The sequence below is a fragment of the Neovison vison genome, chromosome 11 (assembly GCF_020171115.1).
Source record: "Neovison vison isolate M4711 chromosome 11, ASM_NN_V1, whole genome shotgun sequence".
NCBI lineage: Eukaryota > Metazoa > Chordata > Mammalia > Carnivora > Mustelidae > Neogale > Neogale vison.
The window spans coordinates 133,829,241-133,847,143 of NC_058101.1; the positions used below are offsets into that span (position 1 = coordinate 133,829,241).

The window sequence follows — 17,903 nt, forward strand, 5'->3', positions numbered from 1 at the left end:
TTATTACACCAAATAGATGATATGTCTTTAAAAGTAAACAGAACACAGAAGTTTAATTTCTCTATGATAAAAGTTTACATAGAGTCCTAGAATGTCCCTTTTTCCTCTCTCCTTTCCATCATCCCCTTTATATCACCGACTCTTAGGGGTTTTTTGGGGAACACTCTAACCTCCACAGATGGGTTAGGTACCCATCTAAGGGCTTCTCTAATACCTGTTGTGTATGTCCTATTTACTCTTGACCTATTCATTTAATTGTTTTCTTCAATAGGTTCTTGAGGTTAAGCACCATGTCTTTTTTCCCCTCCAGTAATATTTATTGCATAGTATACTGCTTGGTACATAGCTGACTCTCAATAGAGACTAGTTAAATGAATAACTGAAGAGACCTTCTAAACCAAGTGAATAGTTCTGAACCACTAATTTCCTCAGTGAATCATTTTCCTTTGTTTTGTTCCCAATAACAGACAGCTTTGGAGCCCCAAACTACAGCTCAACAATTCACAACCTTGATACCAACGAATTCATTCATTAGGTAGTGCAGTGGATTAATGGTGGATTAGAGGAGAAATTACTTGGGGCGCTGGGTGGCTCAGGCAGTTGAGCACCCAACTCTTGATTTCATCTCAGGTCATGATCTCAGGTCATGATCTCAGGGTCTTGAAATCAAACCCTGTGTCCTTGGGCGCAACATTCAGCATGGAGTCTGCTTGGAATTCTCTCCATCTCCCTCTGCCCCTCCCCCAGCTTACACACTCTTTCTCTCTCCTAATAAATAAATAAAATCTTCCTAAAAAAAAGAGAAGTTGTTCTAGGATAAGAATTCTCATGTTAGGTCAGGTAACTTCCTGCCAAATATTTATATGAATAAAATATTCTCTACAAAGTGCACAAAAGACTGGAAACATGTAGAACCTCAGAATCCTGCTCTGTCACTCTTCCTATCTTTCTCAACCTTAATTTCTCTGTGTAATAAGAACAGCAAAACCTACCTTCAGAGTTACCATGAAGTTTTAGATACATCTAAACTCTTGAGCATAGAAAAGGCTTTTAAAACTACTATATTATTAATTATTGTGTTTTGAGATAAAAATCTACCTAAGACCTCTATCTTACTTGTCTTTTGAATAAGACTGAATAAGACTGCTGCACAGAAATAGTCTGGATTCCTCAGTCCTACTCTGACACGTTCCATTTATTTCCAGGTGCGATTTTTATTCAGGCAAAAACAAGCTGACTTGACAAATATCAAGTCAATTTATCCTCCCTACCCCTATCTAGAAAGCACAACACTCCCACAAGAGCAAGGGCAGAGAAGAAATCTTTTCCATCTGCATCATTTGTGAGTGGAGAAAAGCATTTTGCCACAATTCCACATATACACAAGAGGCCTTTCCTATTGGGGTGTACACAACTCTACTCACTAGTCATCATAAGGAAATGAAAATATTTGAAAATCAATGTGTTCTAAATACTATACCGATCATAGAATTCAATGACTATTGAAGATTCAACTTCTTTCTGAGGAGCTCACAATTTAATTTATATCTAAATTAAACAGACAGACGTGACACATTTTGATAACAAGCAGCTGTGAACATGATCTCATGATTTACTCCTTAGAGGAAAAGATCTCTTCATATAAGGAGCATTTTTAGATCAATTATTACTATTGTGAATAATCATGTTTTGACACTGTTCAGTAACTATACAATTAAAGTTAATACATCACTTTAAGCTGCACAGTGAATGTAATTTTTCTTCCTAGTGTGATGTTTGAAGCACCAATCTCCCCCTTTGCATTCTTCAATTCAATCTGTTTCCATAACAACCACTGGGATATATTTTTAATGATTTTACTTTCTTACAAAAATCAAAGCTCTTGAAAGGCATAATGTCTTTCATTTAATTTCCCTCATTTGCATTTTATAGTTATTCTAATAAAATTTTAGATTTCATTCACTATTGCCTTTGGCAGTATTTAGTAAAGGCTTTGTAATAGCAATTAAAAACAATAACTGATAAATGATCAAATAAGAAAGAATTAAAAGGGAAACGAAAATGAGGTTAAAAAAACTTTACAAATTCTATCTTCCCTGATGTAATCTATTTTCAGAATGCATAAAGACCACTGCATAATGGAGAGGTAATGTTTGTGGGACAATACCAGTCCATTTTCCATAGACAGATGCATGATTTCCTTCTGTCTGATAAAATTAAAAGTGAATGATGGGCACAGTTGGGAAGAAACTGAGAACAATGATTCTGGCAAATATTAATTGTAAGTGTGATATTTTAATTAAGGACAAATTTACATTTTACTGCCTATGTGTTGAACAAAATACCTCCAATACTAAAATTCTTACTGAAGGCAGAATATTATTTCAGTAGAATATACTTTTTACAATCATGATTTTAGTTTCCAAAGCTTGAACTTATGTATTTTGGTCATAGAACTATCTCAGAATTGTTTGATCTTTAAGATGGGTTCTTCCATATCTCTAGGAATATGGCATTCCTAATAAAAAGAAGGGATTTAATATATGAGATTTTACACTTAATAGAGCTTTATAAACAAACAAAACTCACTTTCATTTAGTTAATGCTCTGTGCTCAAGCTGTTTATCCATTCCACAAATTTAATTAAGTTCCTCTTATGTTTCAAACACCTGGGATATAAAGTTAAATAAGACAGATCTTCCCTTTTTCATCTTACATTCAGGTGAAGAGAAACAGAAAATAAACCAACACACATTTATATTTATATAAATATTTTCAGATAAAGATGAGTCTGAGAAAAAAAGCAACACAGAATTGGCATAGAGTGAATGTGTGTGGCATAACTGGGTGCAATATCAGCAGCAACGCTAATCAGCGTTGTTAGGATAGACACACCAAGTCCTGAATTAAGAAACTATCCTTGGAGATATCTAGAAAAAAAAAATTGGGGGTATATAATCTAGATCACATATATGGCCCTCATACGCATTTCCATAACATAATAAACATCACCACCATAATTACTAATTTATGAAGCAGATTACCTTCCTCCTCAGTTTGATATGCTAGTATCTGTGCTGACATCAATGATTAACTTGAATCAAGTTTTATAGTCAATAATCAAAAGGATGTAATTCTTCACTCCAATTTGGTGATTAAATATTGTATATTAGATTCATTACAACATACTCTAATCACTTTAACCAACTCCACTGCTGAATGTTATGTATAGAAGGCATTTTGTTGATTTTAACACAAAGGACTTCAACCTACTAGACTTGGATGTGGGGGTTAGGCATAGCAAATAATATCCACTCCACCTCATTTTTATGTTTTGGCTTAGAATAAGGAAAAAAAATGTTATATTCATCTCTCTATAGCAAAAGCTCTACCTGACTTATTACCTTTATTTTCATCAAATTTTGCTCTTTTGTGATATTATTGCTTATTTAAATTGTGAGATCATTGTAATTATCACCAATTATTATTATCAACACTTATTATTAACCAATCATAATTAATATTATTATCATTAATTATTATTATCAATAATTATTATGAATAATACAAATTATATGCATTTATTTATTTTCTATTTGATATCCAGGGGATGTCAGTATTCACCAAATGATAAAGAATGGAATTCTAAATGAAAAAGTCTTAAGTTCAGGTCCTGATTTTTTCTATATTACACAAATATCCAAGTGGGCTAGTTTAATATAAAACCAAGGAAATAATAGTAGAGCCTCTGAGCAATAAGAATAACAAAAAATGTGATAATGATATGATTCTTCAATTAAAACATACATTCTATTTACATGTTCTTAAAAGTAAAAATAAAAGTGCTTCATTTTCATTTCTGATTTTTCATAAACTTAATAGGTATGGAAATTTAACCTTCAACAAAACTGTCCTATTTTGGAAATAAAAGATTATGACACAATGAAACATGAATCTTTTTAACTGCATGTTTTATTAATAAATACTTACTGGATTGTGCAAGGATTTACCTTGTCCAGGAGCTGCAAATTTTCTTCTTTAAATGGGTATTTTTAATTAATTAATTATATTTATTTTTAAAATTTAAATTCAATTAGCCAAAATACAGTACATCATTAGTTTTTGATAGAGTGTTCAAAAATTCATTAGTTGCATAGGTCTTATTTTTAGAGAGCTTTATAGCAAACTGGAAAAATCTTAAGATTTAAAATCAGACAAAAATCAGACTTACTATTTCTGAGACAAATTATTTAACCTTTCTGAGTTAGGATATTTTCTCTTGAATAATGTAAACAATAGTATCAATTTCTCATAATGGGTGTAGTATATAAATAATCGAGAAATTAGAAGATCTGTGGCCTTATGATTTGAAGTGAATTACCCAAAACTCTTAAGAACATCTCCATATCATTACCTATTTGAATAATTAAATTTGTATTGTGTTCATCTCAGTATGGTTGTAAGCTATAATGAAACAATGGACATAAAGACTGCTTTGAAAATTACACAGCTTTATAAATATATCACACACACATGTATAAATCCTTGAAAGCTTTCTTATCTAGTCTTCCCTCTTCAGTCTATTCTAGAGTTGCAAGTACCTCATCCTGGAAAATGTACATACAAGGTTGAAAAATGTGCCCTGAGTTGACAAACACATGGTTGGAAGTGGCAAATCACCTTATCAAATACATCAAGTGACACTTTGTTCTTTTTCTCTACTTAATGATAATCTACTTACAGCCTCAAAGACTCATCACTGATTACAGAAAAGTAATTTTCTCTGGAGTCATTGCTGACTACCTAAAAAATGACACTTTTGATCTCCTTATTTTGTCTTCCATTGATATTTTCAACTCATAAAATTCTTCCCCTTTTTATTTCTGATTATTATGATCTCCATTACTCTCATTTTAAATTTAATATTGAAACTGATTTGATTCAGGATATTGCTTAAGGGTACAGTCAGTATAGGGCACTTTGCTTTTATTTTTAACATGTAAACTGTGTTACATTAAATTTAAAAGAGGGACACCTGGGTGGCTCAGTTGGTTAAACCGCTGCCTTCGGCTCAGGTCATGATCCTAAGGTCCTGGGATCGAGTCCCACATCAGGCTCCTTGCTCAGCAGGGAGCCTGCTTCTCTCTCTGCCTCTGCCTGCCTCTCTGCCTGCTTGTGTGTATTCTCTCTCTCTCTCTATCTCTGGAAAATAAATAAAATCTTCTAAAAAAAATTTAAAAGAGAAATTTCTTCCCTAGTTGTCATAGAAGAGCTCTCCCACCCGTATGGTGCAGCTGTGAATGTAGTTTCTTAATAAGCATAATCTCTCAAACCTCAAATTCAGTTTAAAACATTTACACTAAATTAATATTTTCTGAATTTAAAAAGCAGGTAATCTCAAATGCTTTATAGATTTAAAAACAAAACAAAACAACATAACAACAACAAAAAACCTATTCTGGGGCAACTGGGTGGCAAAGTTGTTTAAGCATCTGCCTTCGGTTCAGGTCATGATCTCTGGATCTTGGGATGGAGTCCCCTGTAGGTTTACTGCCTAGCAGAGAGTGTGCTTCTCCCTCTTTCTCTCCCTTTGTCCCTCCTCCTAGCTCCTGCACTTTCTCTCTCTCTCTTTCTCTCTCATAAATAAATAAAATCTAAAAAAACACAGTTCTTTTCAAATATGTCAGTTATTGATGGCATAGTGGTGAAAATGGCTGTAAAAATGGCCATACTTATAGGTCACTAAGTGCAGAGCAGAGAATAATCTAACAGTCACATAAAACCATAAGATTATAAAGAGAAGGCCCTATTTGTCTTTATGCCACACTCTCCTGTATTATTCTCTCATTCACAATCTTTGTGTTTAGTTAAATGCATACAATTCAAATAGTGTCTATTCTCCCCCAACTTGAGGAGACATGACAGAGTGGCCCTCCAGATTTAGACTGTTTGGATTGCTGGAATCCCAGCCTCATCAACATTACCTGGGTCACTTTGGGCAGGTTTTTAAATTTCTCTATGCCTCAGTTTCTGTATCTAACTTATCCAGTTTCCTTTCCAAAATAGGGATAATGGTTATACCTACTTCACTGGACTCTTGTGGATATTAAAAATGAGAGTATGTGTTAAATATTTAGAAAACTCCCAGCACTTTCTAATCAGCCATCTCCCTTCTCCTTCTCCTCCTCATCACCACCATCATCTTTAGATGGGATATGATCTGTACCAGAAAGCCTCAAATGCTCAGGATGACAGCAGAAGAGTAATAATAAAATATGTGTATACAAAATGGAAATATAGGACAAAACTGTTACCTCTCAAAGGAATGCATTTGTGGTGGAAGCTTGTAGAGTGCTCTCAATTTCCTTATTTCAGTCATACAAGACCATATTTCCCATCCTTCTGACAGATACACTGGAATATGTCATTGATTTCCAGCCAAGGGCATCAAATGATATGCATCACTTCCAGACTTAACCAGATATCTCCATGATCACCCACTCATTCTTTTCCATATGTTATCTGATACACTCAGATGTCCTTTGTTTAAGACAGTAGTCCCAAGAGATGGAAGGAGTAGGGATCCTGCCATTCATTGTTGGAGAGTCAAATGACCTTTATCAGAGTGAGTCATGAGCAACAGCAAAGCTCAATTATGCTAAGCCATTGAAATTTCTGATTTGTTAAATTTCATTGATTTGTTAAAGCTTCTCTTCTTAATTTTTTATACTGATTACTAATTACTAAGATAATAGTACTCAACTCTAAATCAGGTCTTGCATAATCTACTTCAAGACATTGGAGATAGGGGCCTTCAAATCAGATTGCTCCTTTGACATTCACCTCTTGGTCAGCTTCTGCCAATACTAGTGCTAATGGAAACTAGACAACAGGGAGAGAAAAAGGATTTGTTTCTTCTTACTTATCCTGTTTCTGCTAGTGTCATCCCAGCAATGATTTTGTAAGTAAGTAGTGGAAAGTGGGTCCAAGTTTCTTATTGCACCATTTTATTGCACCATCTAACTACTCTTGTTTTTTTGTTAGATTTTTATTTATTATTCATTTGACAGACAGAGATCACAAGTGGGCAGAGAGGCAGGTAGAGAGAGAGGAAGGGAAGCTGAGTAGAGAGCACGATGCGGGTCTTGATCTCAGGACCCCGGGATCATAACGTAAGCTGAAGGCAGAGGTTTAACCCAGTGAGCCACTCAGGTGCCCCCATCTAACTATTCTTATTGCACCATCTTCTTTTCCTTCCACTTGAATATTTAAGGATTGAGAAGAGCCTCTCCTTTAGATTCCAGGTCCTCAGTGTCCCTTCCCTGAAATCAAGTCTCCTACATCAGCTGAGAAGCCTCCTTTCTCAAAGTCTAAGGTGCAACCTGAGGGGCTTCTCTTTCAGCCTTTTAGGTTCAAATAACTCCTTCCTCCTCCCAGTGTTCTCTCTCTGGATGATTGCTACTTCTTTTTTTTTTTTTTTCTTGGAAAAATATAATTTAATTTTTTTCCAATTTATTTATTTTCAGAAAAACATTATTCATTATTTTTTCACCACACCCAGTGCTCCATGCAAGCCGTGCCCTCTAGAATACCCACCACCTGGTACCCCAACCTCCCACCCCCCCGCCACTTCAAACCCCTCAGACTGTTTTTCAGAGTCCATAGTCTCTCATGGTTCACCTCCCCTTCCATTGGAAGGGGAGGTGATTGCTACTTCTTGCAGTTACTAAGCACATACACTTTTTCAGTCCTTCAAGAGCTGATTAAATAAATATTCATATTACATTCTGTGCTAGAATTACTATTTCCTGTTTACCATCTTGTACCCCAACTTTTGTAACAACCTAAATATAGAAATTGGTAGCCAAAGCCTGTGCTACCATCACAAAAATCTAAAGTGTATGGTGTTTGCTGAGTGGTTGGGCAGTGGGTGGCAAAGAAACCAATTTCAAAAGTAGAAAGCCATCTATTTGATGTCCTAGCAAAACTCTTGGCAAAACTACAGTCTGAATTAACTTGAGAGGCAGGCAGTAGGCCTGCTGGGCTGGAAACACTCAAAATAGATGGAAAAACAAAATTTAGTAATGTATATTATCAATTATTGGCCACATTCAGCAAAATGTTAAAAGAAGCTCAGGAACTAGTATAAAAGCAGATCTGAGTGGGAACAGAAAGACTATAGAAGTTTAAGGTTTATTGGACAAAATGTCTGGCTTCTTCTCAACCCCAAATGATGGGATGTGACTTTAACGCCAAGTGTTGAGTAACAAAGATACAGTAAAAATGTACATTTGTATAAAGTGACTCAAGGCATTTATGAGATTTAGAGCTGACACTGAGCAAAACTTTTCAGTTAAACAAAGTATCTCTTTACAAAGATTGGGTTAAGGCTGTGGTCCTCCAGAGTAATTTTCAAGATTATCATCTTAAGAAAGAGGCATGAGAGAAGAGAAAGTCAAGGGCTTCCCAGAAAGAACTTTCTTAAGCACATGGACTATGAGGAAGCAAATCAATCAGAATCCTATGAAGATTTCTGAAAATTGTAGTACTCAAAGACCATGATCCCAAAAATACAAACCTTGAAATATTTAAGACTTAAAACAACTCTTTGTCCCACAATTTTTGCAAAATAGGAAAAAAATATTTTAAGGGTATACAACCCCCATTAGGCACTTTAAATTTTGACAAGGAGAATAAAAGAAAATGAACTTTCCAGAGAGATATTGAGAGGCCAGAGAGAACCACTAACAAAGATCTCTCCAGGGAGCAGGGACAGAGCCTATTCAAAGATCCTTCCTGTTTAGTAGGATTTCACCTCTGATTTCCATGTGTATCTGATTCTTTTTCCAAGCATGAATATTTTTGTGGTTTCCCTTGTCCTACTCCTCTCCTATATATTGGGTATATATGGATGTTAAGAGCTGGTTGCAAAATGCAGATAATCTATTCATAGGTGATTTTCTATCACCATCATTTGATGAGGACCATAAATAACCAGTGCTCATAGACTTGAACTGAATCCAGTGATGGAAATACTTTTGTTATTTCTCTTGAAACATAATAATCCTTTTTCATGAGGGAGTGGAAACATTACCTAAATATTTGGCAGCCAGAAGGGAGGTCTACAGCAGAGAGGGACTGGGTGCTCTCTAATTCCATATGCTCTTCTTGGTTATATTGGTTACTAACATTTACCAGCCTCCCTTGCAGTTCAGATGGGGCCATGCAACTAAGTTTTGTCAACAGAAGGATATGCACACATTCAAGGCTGCTTCATATATCACATGTACAATGGCTCCCACAGTCTTTTCCTTTCCCTCAGGGACCTAAGAAGTCATGTCCTTAAGAAGGCAGCATTAAAAGATGAAAAGAGTATGTATCTTTGAGTCATCATTTGACAGTGAAGGAGAACTGATTAAGACACTAGGCTATGATATAAGAAAGACATATTTCATTTTTCCTATGTTGAGAAACAGATGTTGAAATTATGTTTCAATGACTAGAGGCTATCCACCTAGTATGGCATTGGATTCTAAAATATCAATTACTAGATTTATTAGATTGGTAACTTGATGAGTTTTCCTAAAAGTATCTGATGAGAAGAAAATGTCATCAAGAAAGTGAGGCAACACGGTGTAGTAAAATAAAACCTTACCTTGAGAAACCTGGCTTCTAGCAATCTTTTTATCATTTACTAGTTAAGTGACATGGGGAAAGTCAATTAATTTCTCTGGGCCATAGTTCACATCTGGAAAATTAAGCTAATATTAGGTTACCCAATTATAGGAGAAAGCCAGGCCAAATGTTTACTCAAGAATTTTTATGGTTTTGATCTAGTTCTATGAAATAGAAATTAAGCACTAAAGTCATCCTAATAAAAGCACGGAAGTATTTCTTTTTATCTTAAAATTTTTACCCTTTTTATGATACCTGACAAAGTCCAGCTTTATATATAAACATTGAGTAACACATTTTTTAAATGGTGTTAACTCATGTCATGCAATTTTATTGAAAATAATAATTTACAAAAGATCATGTTAGAGTGAGATAAAGCAATGCATATGATAATTCCAAAAAATTTATTCATCAGAACTTTGACTATTTCATGACATTACACACATTTCTTCATACCATCAGCCCTCTCTTCACAATCTAAGATGATGGAATTTAAGGAAGATCTCACTTCTATCTTGTCAATTGAATGCCCACTCCTTCAGGTGGTTTCTCTTGATATTCACTCAATACTGTTTACTTGAGATCATTATTTCTATTTAAAATAGTGGAACTTAGCAAATAATTCTAGAGTAAAAATTAAACCTAAAATCATTGCTTATATCTAATTATATGTTCATCAACTAATAAATCAAGCTAATGAAAACACTTGTGTTCATATAAAATGGCAAAACAATAATTAAAATATATCTAACATGTCAATTTAAAACTTACTGAATGGAATTTTTCTTCTTTAAATCAAAATGAAGAATGTTGTAGCCAAATCTAAACAAAATGCATAAAACCCCTTTTGCTAATGAGTTCTCTCTTCCTAATCACTGGGAAACAATGGCTAGCTGCAGCTGGCTATTTAAATTAAGCAGAAAACAAAAGATGGAAGAGTGTATTATTGATTTGGTCTTCAAATTATTTTTGTCATTACTTAATTCACAAATTTGTATAAAATTATAATTTTGATACTCTTTTCAGAGATTTTTAGAATATATATATAGGAAAACACAGAAGTCTTGATTCTGATTTTTCATTAATTCTGGATAACTCTACTCATTTTTCTCCACTGATTTCATTACACAAATGTAGATCACAAGATATGAACTTTAAGTAACTCTTTAAGGTCACTAATATAATGGAGGGGCAAGGCTCAAAGAAATACAAAGAAAAAGAAACTGTTGTTTTATCTGAATTAAGCTCTAATAGTATATGACATTAGAAATGTTTATTAATATAAATTATCTATATGAACAATATAATGCAAATGTAAATATTACTGTAAACAAGAATAATGTTTACATAAAAGTTATCCCTTTCCACATTTCTTAGCATTCCATTTACATACAAACCATTTTGAAGAAAAATAACTTTTCACTCACCAATGTGGAGGTTTGTGAGGCATCAGCCAAATCCCCTGAGATCTCAGGCGTTCGCGTGTTGTTTGGAATCCTGTGAGGGTTACGGGCTATCGCTTCACACCAGCCCAGCATTTTCTCCTTCCTCTTATCCCTTTTCAATTTCTGAAATTCTGAAAATAATTTACATTCCCTGAAACAGGTCACTTATTTTGGTTGTCTGTTTTTGGAAAATGTACATAATTGAAATTAAATAAGCAATTTAATGACATACCAATGGAGACATTTTAATTTAGTCAGAAGTTATGGGGAAGAAAAGAATATGCTGATTTTTAATACCATAGTAGGAAATGAGAACAGTACATATCTATTCAAAGAGCCTAACATCTTTTATACATCAATCTGTGACACTTCTAGACTGTTGGAATTCCTTGAATCAGGTTCTAAGTGTTATTTTCAAGAATCACGTTATAACATGAATTCTTACCTTGGGAGCTAAAAACAATTCTATTTTCTGATATATCTACATATTCCAATGACATATAAAATTAAGCAGAGCTTTTCAGATGAATGCTCTACAGATGCAAAATAAATTGAACACCAGTCAGTGATAAAGATTATTCATTCTGGCAGAGGCATGATTATCTCCCTCATAAAGTTCTGCCATCTGAAGAAGGAGAAATTTTAATGCAAGCATGGTAAGGGTAATATATGACGTACATCACCCCATCACCAGTACATTTTATTCATTTAAAAATTTTCCCTACTACATCCTGAGTAAAAGTATTCTACAACTCTTCCTAGCTTTCCAGAATTTTCCATTGGGGAAGTTTTTGTTTTTGTTTTTCATCTCTGAAAAAGTATTATCAACAATGACTTTTTAGTGTAATGGAGAAAACATTGTTTCCCTTGTAAACTTTTACAGCCTACTTTTCCACTCCACCACCCTCAGTAATTAGAAATAGTTTATTGCAGGTCTTTAGTTAAATGCATTACACTGTCAATTAAATATCAAAAATAATGTGGAGTAATTATTTTTCACAGCATCCAAAGCAATTAGCAATCTGGTGGTTTATAACATTTCAGTGATTCAAAATAGCACATTTCATAGCACTAAGAAAAGTAACATAAAGAAAGGTTGCACTAACAGATTGATGAGTTATTACTCTAAATGACAAAATACTTAAGTTAAATGGATCTGAATAATGTAAATAGGGAAATTATAAAAAAACACACACACACACACAAAACTTAGGGTGGGCAGTTCAAGATGGCAGCATAGGAAGACTCTAAACTTACCTCCTCCCAAGGACACACCAAATCTACAGTTACATATAGAAAATTCTCTCTGAAAAAACAAATGTGAAAACGAGCTGAAACAGCTCCTCCACAACAAGGGATAAAAGGGATACACTGAGATGAGTAGGAGATGCAGAGACATGGTCTTGCCAAAAACCCTGCCCCCAATGTGGACACCCACAAGTGGAAGGGATCTCACAAATAAAAAGCATATTCCTGAGAAGCAAAGGTCACAAGCCCCATATCAGGGACTCCAACACTTAGGACTTGCACCAGAGATACAAACCCCCACAGTCTGGTTTGAAAACCAAAGTCTTATATCCAGGAGACCCAAAGGGCCATAGGAAACTGAGATTTCTAACTTAAAGTGTTTGCACAGTTTCATTTGCCCTGTGACCCAACACGAAAGCAATAGTTTGAAAAATGGTTAACAATATATGAAGAAGATTCACTGCCTATTCTTAAAGCATCTCTGGAGGGTCAGAGGCCTATTGGAACTCTCTCCAGAAACAAAGGTGTTGGTGGGTGTAATTTTTGCACTCTCCCTCTACCTTGTCATCACTGACTGCACTGACCCTCAACCCTGACTTGCTAAAACCAGCAGGTGGGCATGCCCCAGCCTGGTGCTTCCTCATAGCCCTGCCCTGCTAAAACTCAAAGGGCAGACTCCCTTATTCCCCATTAAAGGCAACTGGTGCAGGTAGTCCTTTCAGAACCTGTCACTTGAACACCTGGTTCTGGTGGCCATGGAAGCTTACATTTCTGGTCTCCATGGAACTGAAACAATCAAAGACAGTTCCATGAGGGCTCTAACCCCAAGGCACTGAAATACCTGCCATCTTTCTGTGACCACTTCTTTAAGACAGAGAGAGATAGCCATTTTGTCTAATACACAGAAATAGAGAGAGCCAAGCAAAGTGAGGAAACAGAAGAATAAGTTCCAAATGAAAGAAGAAAATAAAACCACAGAAAAAAAGTTAATGAAATGGGGATAAGTAATTTCCTTAAAAAAAAACTTCAAAGTAATGGTCATAAACATACTTATCAATCTCAGAAGAAGAATGATGAAAGGAATAAGAAATCCAACAAAGAGATAAATATATACATATATATGCACCAAGCAGAGGATACAGACCTGAAGAATAAAATAACTGAACTGAAAAATAACACGAGAGTGGTTCAACAGCAGACCACCTGATGCAGAAGAAAAGATCAGTGACCTGGAAGACAAAGGCAATAGAACTCACCCAAACACAGCACTAAAAGAACAAAAAAGTTCAAAAAGTGAGAACAGCTTAAAGAGTCTATACCAAGTGTCTTAAAAAGGTTAAGAAGAACGAGATCTGCATTATGGGGCTTATAGAAACAATTAAAAACTACCTTGAGATGAATGAAAGTAAAAACTCAACATACCAAAATCTGTGTTGTAGCACAAGTAGTTCTAAGGGAAGTTCAGCCTACCTCAAGAAACAAGAAAATTCTCAAATAAACCATCTAACTTTACACCTGAATGAGTAATAAAAAGAGGAACAAATTATGCCCAAAGTTAGTAGAATTAAGGAAATAAAGACTAGAGCAGAAATAAATGAAATAAAGACTAAAAAGACAACAGAAAAGATCAATGAAACCAAGAGCTGGTTATCAACAAAACTTATAAACTTCAGCTAGATTAACTAAGAAAAAAAGAGAGAGTCATATAAATAAAATCAGAGATGAAAGAGAAGTTACAGCTGATCCTGAAGAAATACAAAGGATCATGAGACTACTATGAAAAATTATATGCCAACAAATTGGATAACATAGAAGACAGACATAGTCCCAGAAACATAGAATCTTCTAAGGCAAAATCACAAAGAAATAGAAAATCTGAATAGAATAATTGCCAGCAAGGAGATTAAATCAAAAACTTCTCCTCAAACAAAAGTCCAGGACCAGATGGCCTCACTGGTGAATTCTACCAAACATTCAAAGATTTAGTACCTATTCTTCTCAAACTCTCAAAAAAATCAGGGAGGAGGGAATCCTTCTAAACTCATTTCACAAGGCCAGCATTACCCTACTACCAAAATTAGAGAAAGACACCACACACACACACACACAGAGAGAGAGAGAGAGAGAGAGAGAGAGTAAACAGATATCCCTGATGAGCACAGATGTAAAATTTCTTAACACAATATTAACAAATCAAATTCAACAATATATTAATAAGCTCATACACCAAGATCAAGTAAGATTTATCCAGGGATGCAAGGATGGTTCAACATCTACAAATCAATCAATATACTACACCACATTAACAAAACGAAGGATGAAAGTCACATATGATCATCTCAATAGATGCAGAAACAACATTTGAGAAAAATTCAATATCCATGTCTGATAAAAAAATCAACAAAACATGTATAGAGAAAATATACATCAACATTATAAAGGCTATATATAACAAGCCAAAACTAACATCATACTCAGAAGTGAAAAGATTTTAGCTTTTCTTCTATGATCAGGAACATCACAAGGATACCCACTCCTACCACTTTTATTCAACATACTATTAAAAATCCTAATCAGAGCAATTAGGCAAGACAAATAAAATAAATCCAAATCAGAAATAAAGAAGTAAAATTGTCACTATTTGTAGGTGGGATGATTTTATACAGAAAACCCTTAAGACTGAAACAAAAGTCTTAGAACTAATAACAAAATTTGGCAAAGTTGAAACATATAAAATCAATATACAAAAATCTGTGGTTTTATCCTCTTACAACAAACTAGCAAAAAAGAAAAATTAAGGTAACTATCCCATTTACAACTGCATCAAAAAGAATGCAATATGATCTAGGAATAAATTTAACCAAGGAGGTAAAAGACCTGTACACTGAAAATATGAGACACTGATGAAAGAAACTGAAGAAAACATAAATAAATGGAAAGATATTCAATGCTCATGATTTGGAAGAATTAAGACTGTTAAAAATGTCTTTGTTACCCAAAGAAATCTATAGATTCAATGCAGCCTTTATCAAAATTTCCATGGCATTTTTAATAGAAATTGAATAAACAATAATAAAATGTGTATGGAACAACAATATATTCCAAATAGCCAAAGCAATCTTGAGAAAGAAGAACAAAGCTAGAGGCAACATGTTCCTTGCTTTCAAAATTTATTACAAAGCTACAGTAATTGAACAGCCTGGTATGGCATAAAAACAGATACAGAAATCAATGGAACAGAATATAGAGCCCAGAAATAAGCCAATGCATATATGCTCAATTAACTTATGACAAATGGGACAAGAATATACAATGGAGAAAGGATAATGTGTACAATAAATGGTGATGGGAAAACTGATAGCCACACATAAAGAATGAAATGGGACCAATATCTTATACCATACACAAAAATTAACTCAAAATAGATTAAAGGATTGAATGTAAGATCTGAAACCATAGAACTCTTAGAAGAAAACATGGGCAGTAAGCTCAAGGCATCACTTTTGGTGATATATTTTTGAATCTGACTTCAAAGGTAATGGTAACAAAAGCAAAAATAAACAATCAGGACCACATCAAAATGAAAAGCTGCACCATGAAGGAAATCATCACCAAAACAAATAAAAAGGCACCCCACTGAATGGAAGAAGATATTTGCAAATCATATACATAATCAGGGGTTGATATCCAAAATACATAAAGAATTCATATAACACAACAACAGCAACAACAACATTATTAAAACATAAGCCAAGGATCTGAATAGACCCTTATCCCAAGAAGACATAAAAGTAGCCAACAGCTACATGAAAACATGTTCAACATCATTAATCATCAGGGAAAATTAAATCAAAACTACAATGAGATAGCACCTCCCACCTGTCAGAATGGCTATTAGCAAAAAGACAAGAAATAACAAGTGTTGGTAAGGATGTGGAGAAATGGGAACCCTTGGGCACTGCTGGTAGGAATGTAAACTGGTGCAGCCACCATGAAAACAGAACGGCAGCTCCTCAAAAAGTTAAAAGAGAATGACAACATGATCTAACAATTATACTTCTAAGTATTTATCTTAAGAAAATGAAAACACTAATTTAAGATATATGCATCTCTATGTTCACTGAAGCATTATTCACATTAGTTAAGATATGGAAACAACCAAAGTGTCCATCAGTGGGTGAATAGATAAAGAAGACTATATATATCTATATATGCTTATAGATACATATACATATGTACACACAGAATACTACTCAGACAAAAAAAAAAGTGAAAGTTTGCCATTTGTGTCAACATCGATGGACCATGAAGCTATTACTCTAAATGAAATAAGTCAAAGACAAATACCATGTGAATTCACTTATATATGAACCCAAAAAACAAACAAATTTTCAAAACAAAACTCATAAATGCAGAGAAAAGACTGGTGGATGCTGGAGGGGAGGTGAGTTGAGGGGTGTATAAAAAGAAGTCAGGAGGTACAACTTTCCAATCATAAAATAAATAAGTCATGGAGATGTAATGTATAGTGTGGTAAATGTAATTAATAATATTATTTGCATACTATGTAACTTTATATGGTGACAAGGGAAAGCAAACATGATCATTTCACATTATTATTTTTTTTATTTTTTTCAGCGTAACAGTATTCATTGTATTTACACCACACCCAGGGCTCCATGCAATCCGTGCCCTCTCTAATACCCACCACCTTGTTCCCCCAACCTCCCACCCCCTGCCCCTTCAAAACCCTCAGATTGTTTTTCAGAGTCCATAGTCTCTCATGGTTCACCTCCCCTTCCAATTTCCCTCATCTCCCTTCTCCTCTCCCTCTCCCCTTGTCATTTCACATTATATGCAAATATCAAGTCATTCTGTTATATACCTGAAACAAATATAATATGGTATGTCAATTATACCTCAATTAAAAAAGCCTTTCATGGAGGGGGGGACAATGGCGGGGTACTAGGAAGAGGCGTCTTTTCAGCTGGTACCCCAAAGTGAGCTGATTACCTACCAAAGAACTCTGATCACCCATGAAATCAGCCTGAGATCAGAATTATACACGTCTGGATCTCTACAGGGGCAGAAGACGCCAGTGAGCAGGTAAAGCGGAATGCGAACAGCGGCTGATATCAGAAGATAAACAAAAGGGGGAGGGAGCCACCAGAGGCGACCGGTGCGAAAGTAATACCCCGATTCGAGCGAGAGTGCCCTGCGTCTGGGGACCAGCATTAACTTGGAGACTGGTTGAAAGCACTCCAAAAGAGCAAAGGATCGCGGGGGCAAAGTGTGGGAATCGGGGCGGCTAGGGACAGGGGCTTAAGTCCCCCGGTCCCAGACGGCCTCCCCGGCGCGGAGGCAGAGAGAGTGCGGCGGTGAAACCGGCTCCTGGTCCCTAAGCCGCCAGCGCGCCCCATACGCTGGGGTTCCGGCTCCTGTGAGCGGATGGGAACAGCGCCGGTCTGCAGAACGCGCACTAGCCCTACCACAAAGCTTGAGATGCGCGCGCACGTCCCTCCAGCTCTCCTGGGT

At 35.3% G+C, this 17,903-nt stretch overlaps 1 protein-coding gene across 2 annotated transcripts in view; it reads right to left on the reverse strand.

Moving 5' to 3' along the window:
* Nucleotides 1-11,254, reverse strand: part of MARCHF1 (membrane associated ring-CH-type finger 1) — a 338,074-nt gene extending 326,820 nt beyond the window's left edge. For both annotated transcript variants that reach the window (XM_044224785.1, XM_044224786.1), the window contains exon 1: nucleotides 11,103-11,254. In XM_044224785.1, the coding sequence (XP_044080720.1) occupies nucleotides 11,103-11,213 (111 nt within the window). In that variant the 5' untranslated portion in view covers nucleotides 11,214-11,254. The remainder of the gene's footprint in view (nucleotides 1-11,102) is intronic.
* Nucleotides 11,255-17,903: the final 6,649 nt, after the last annotated feature.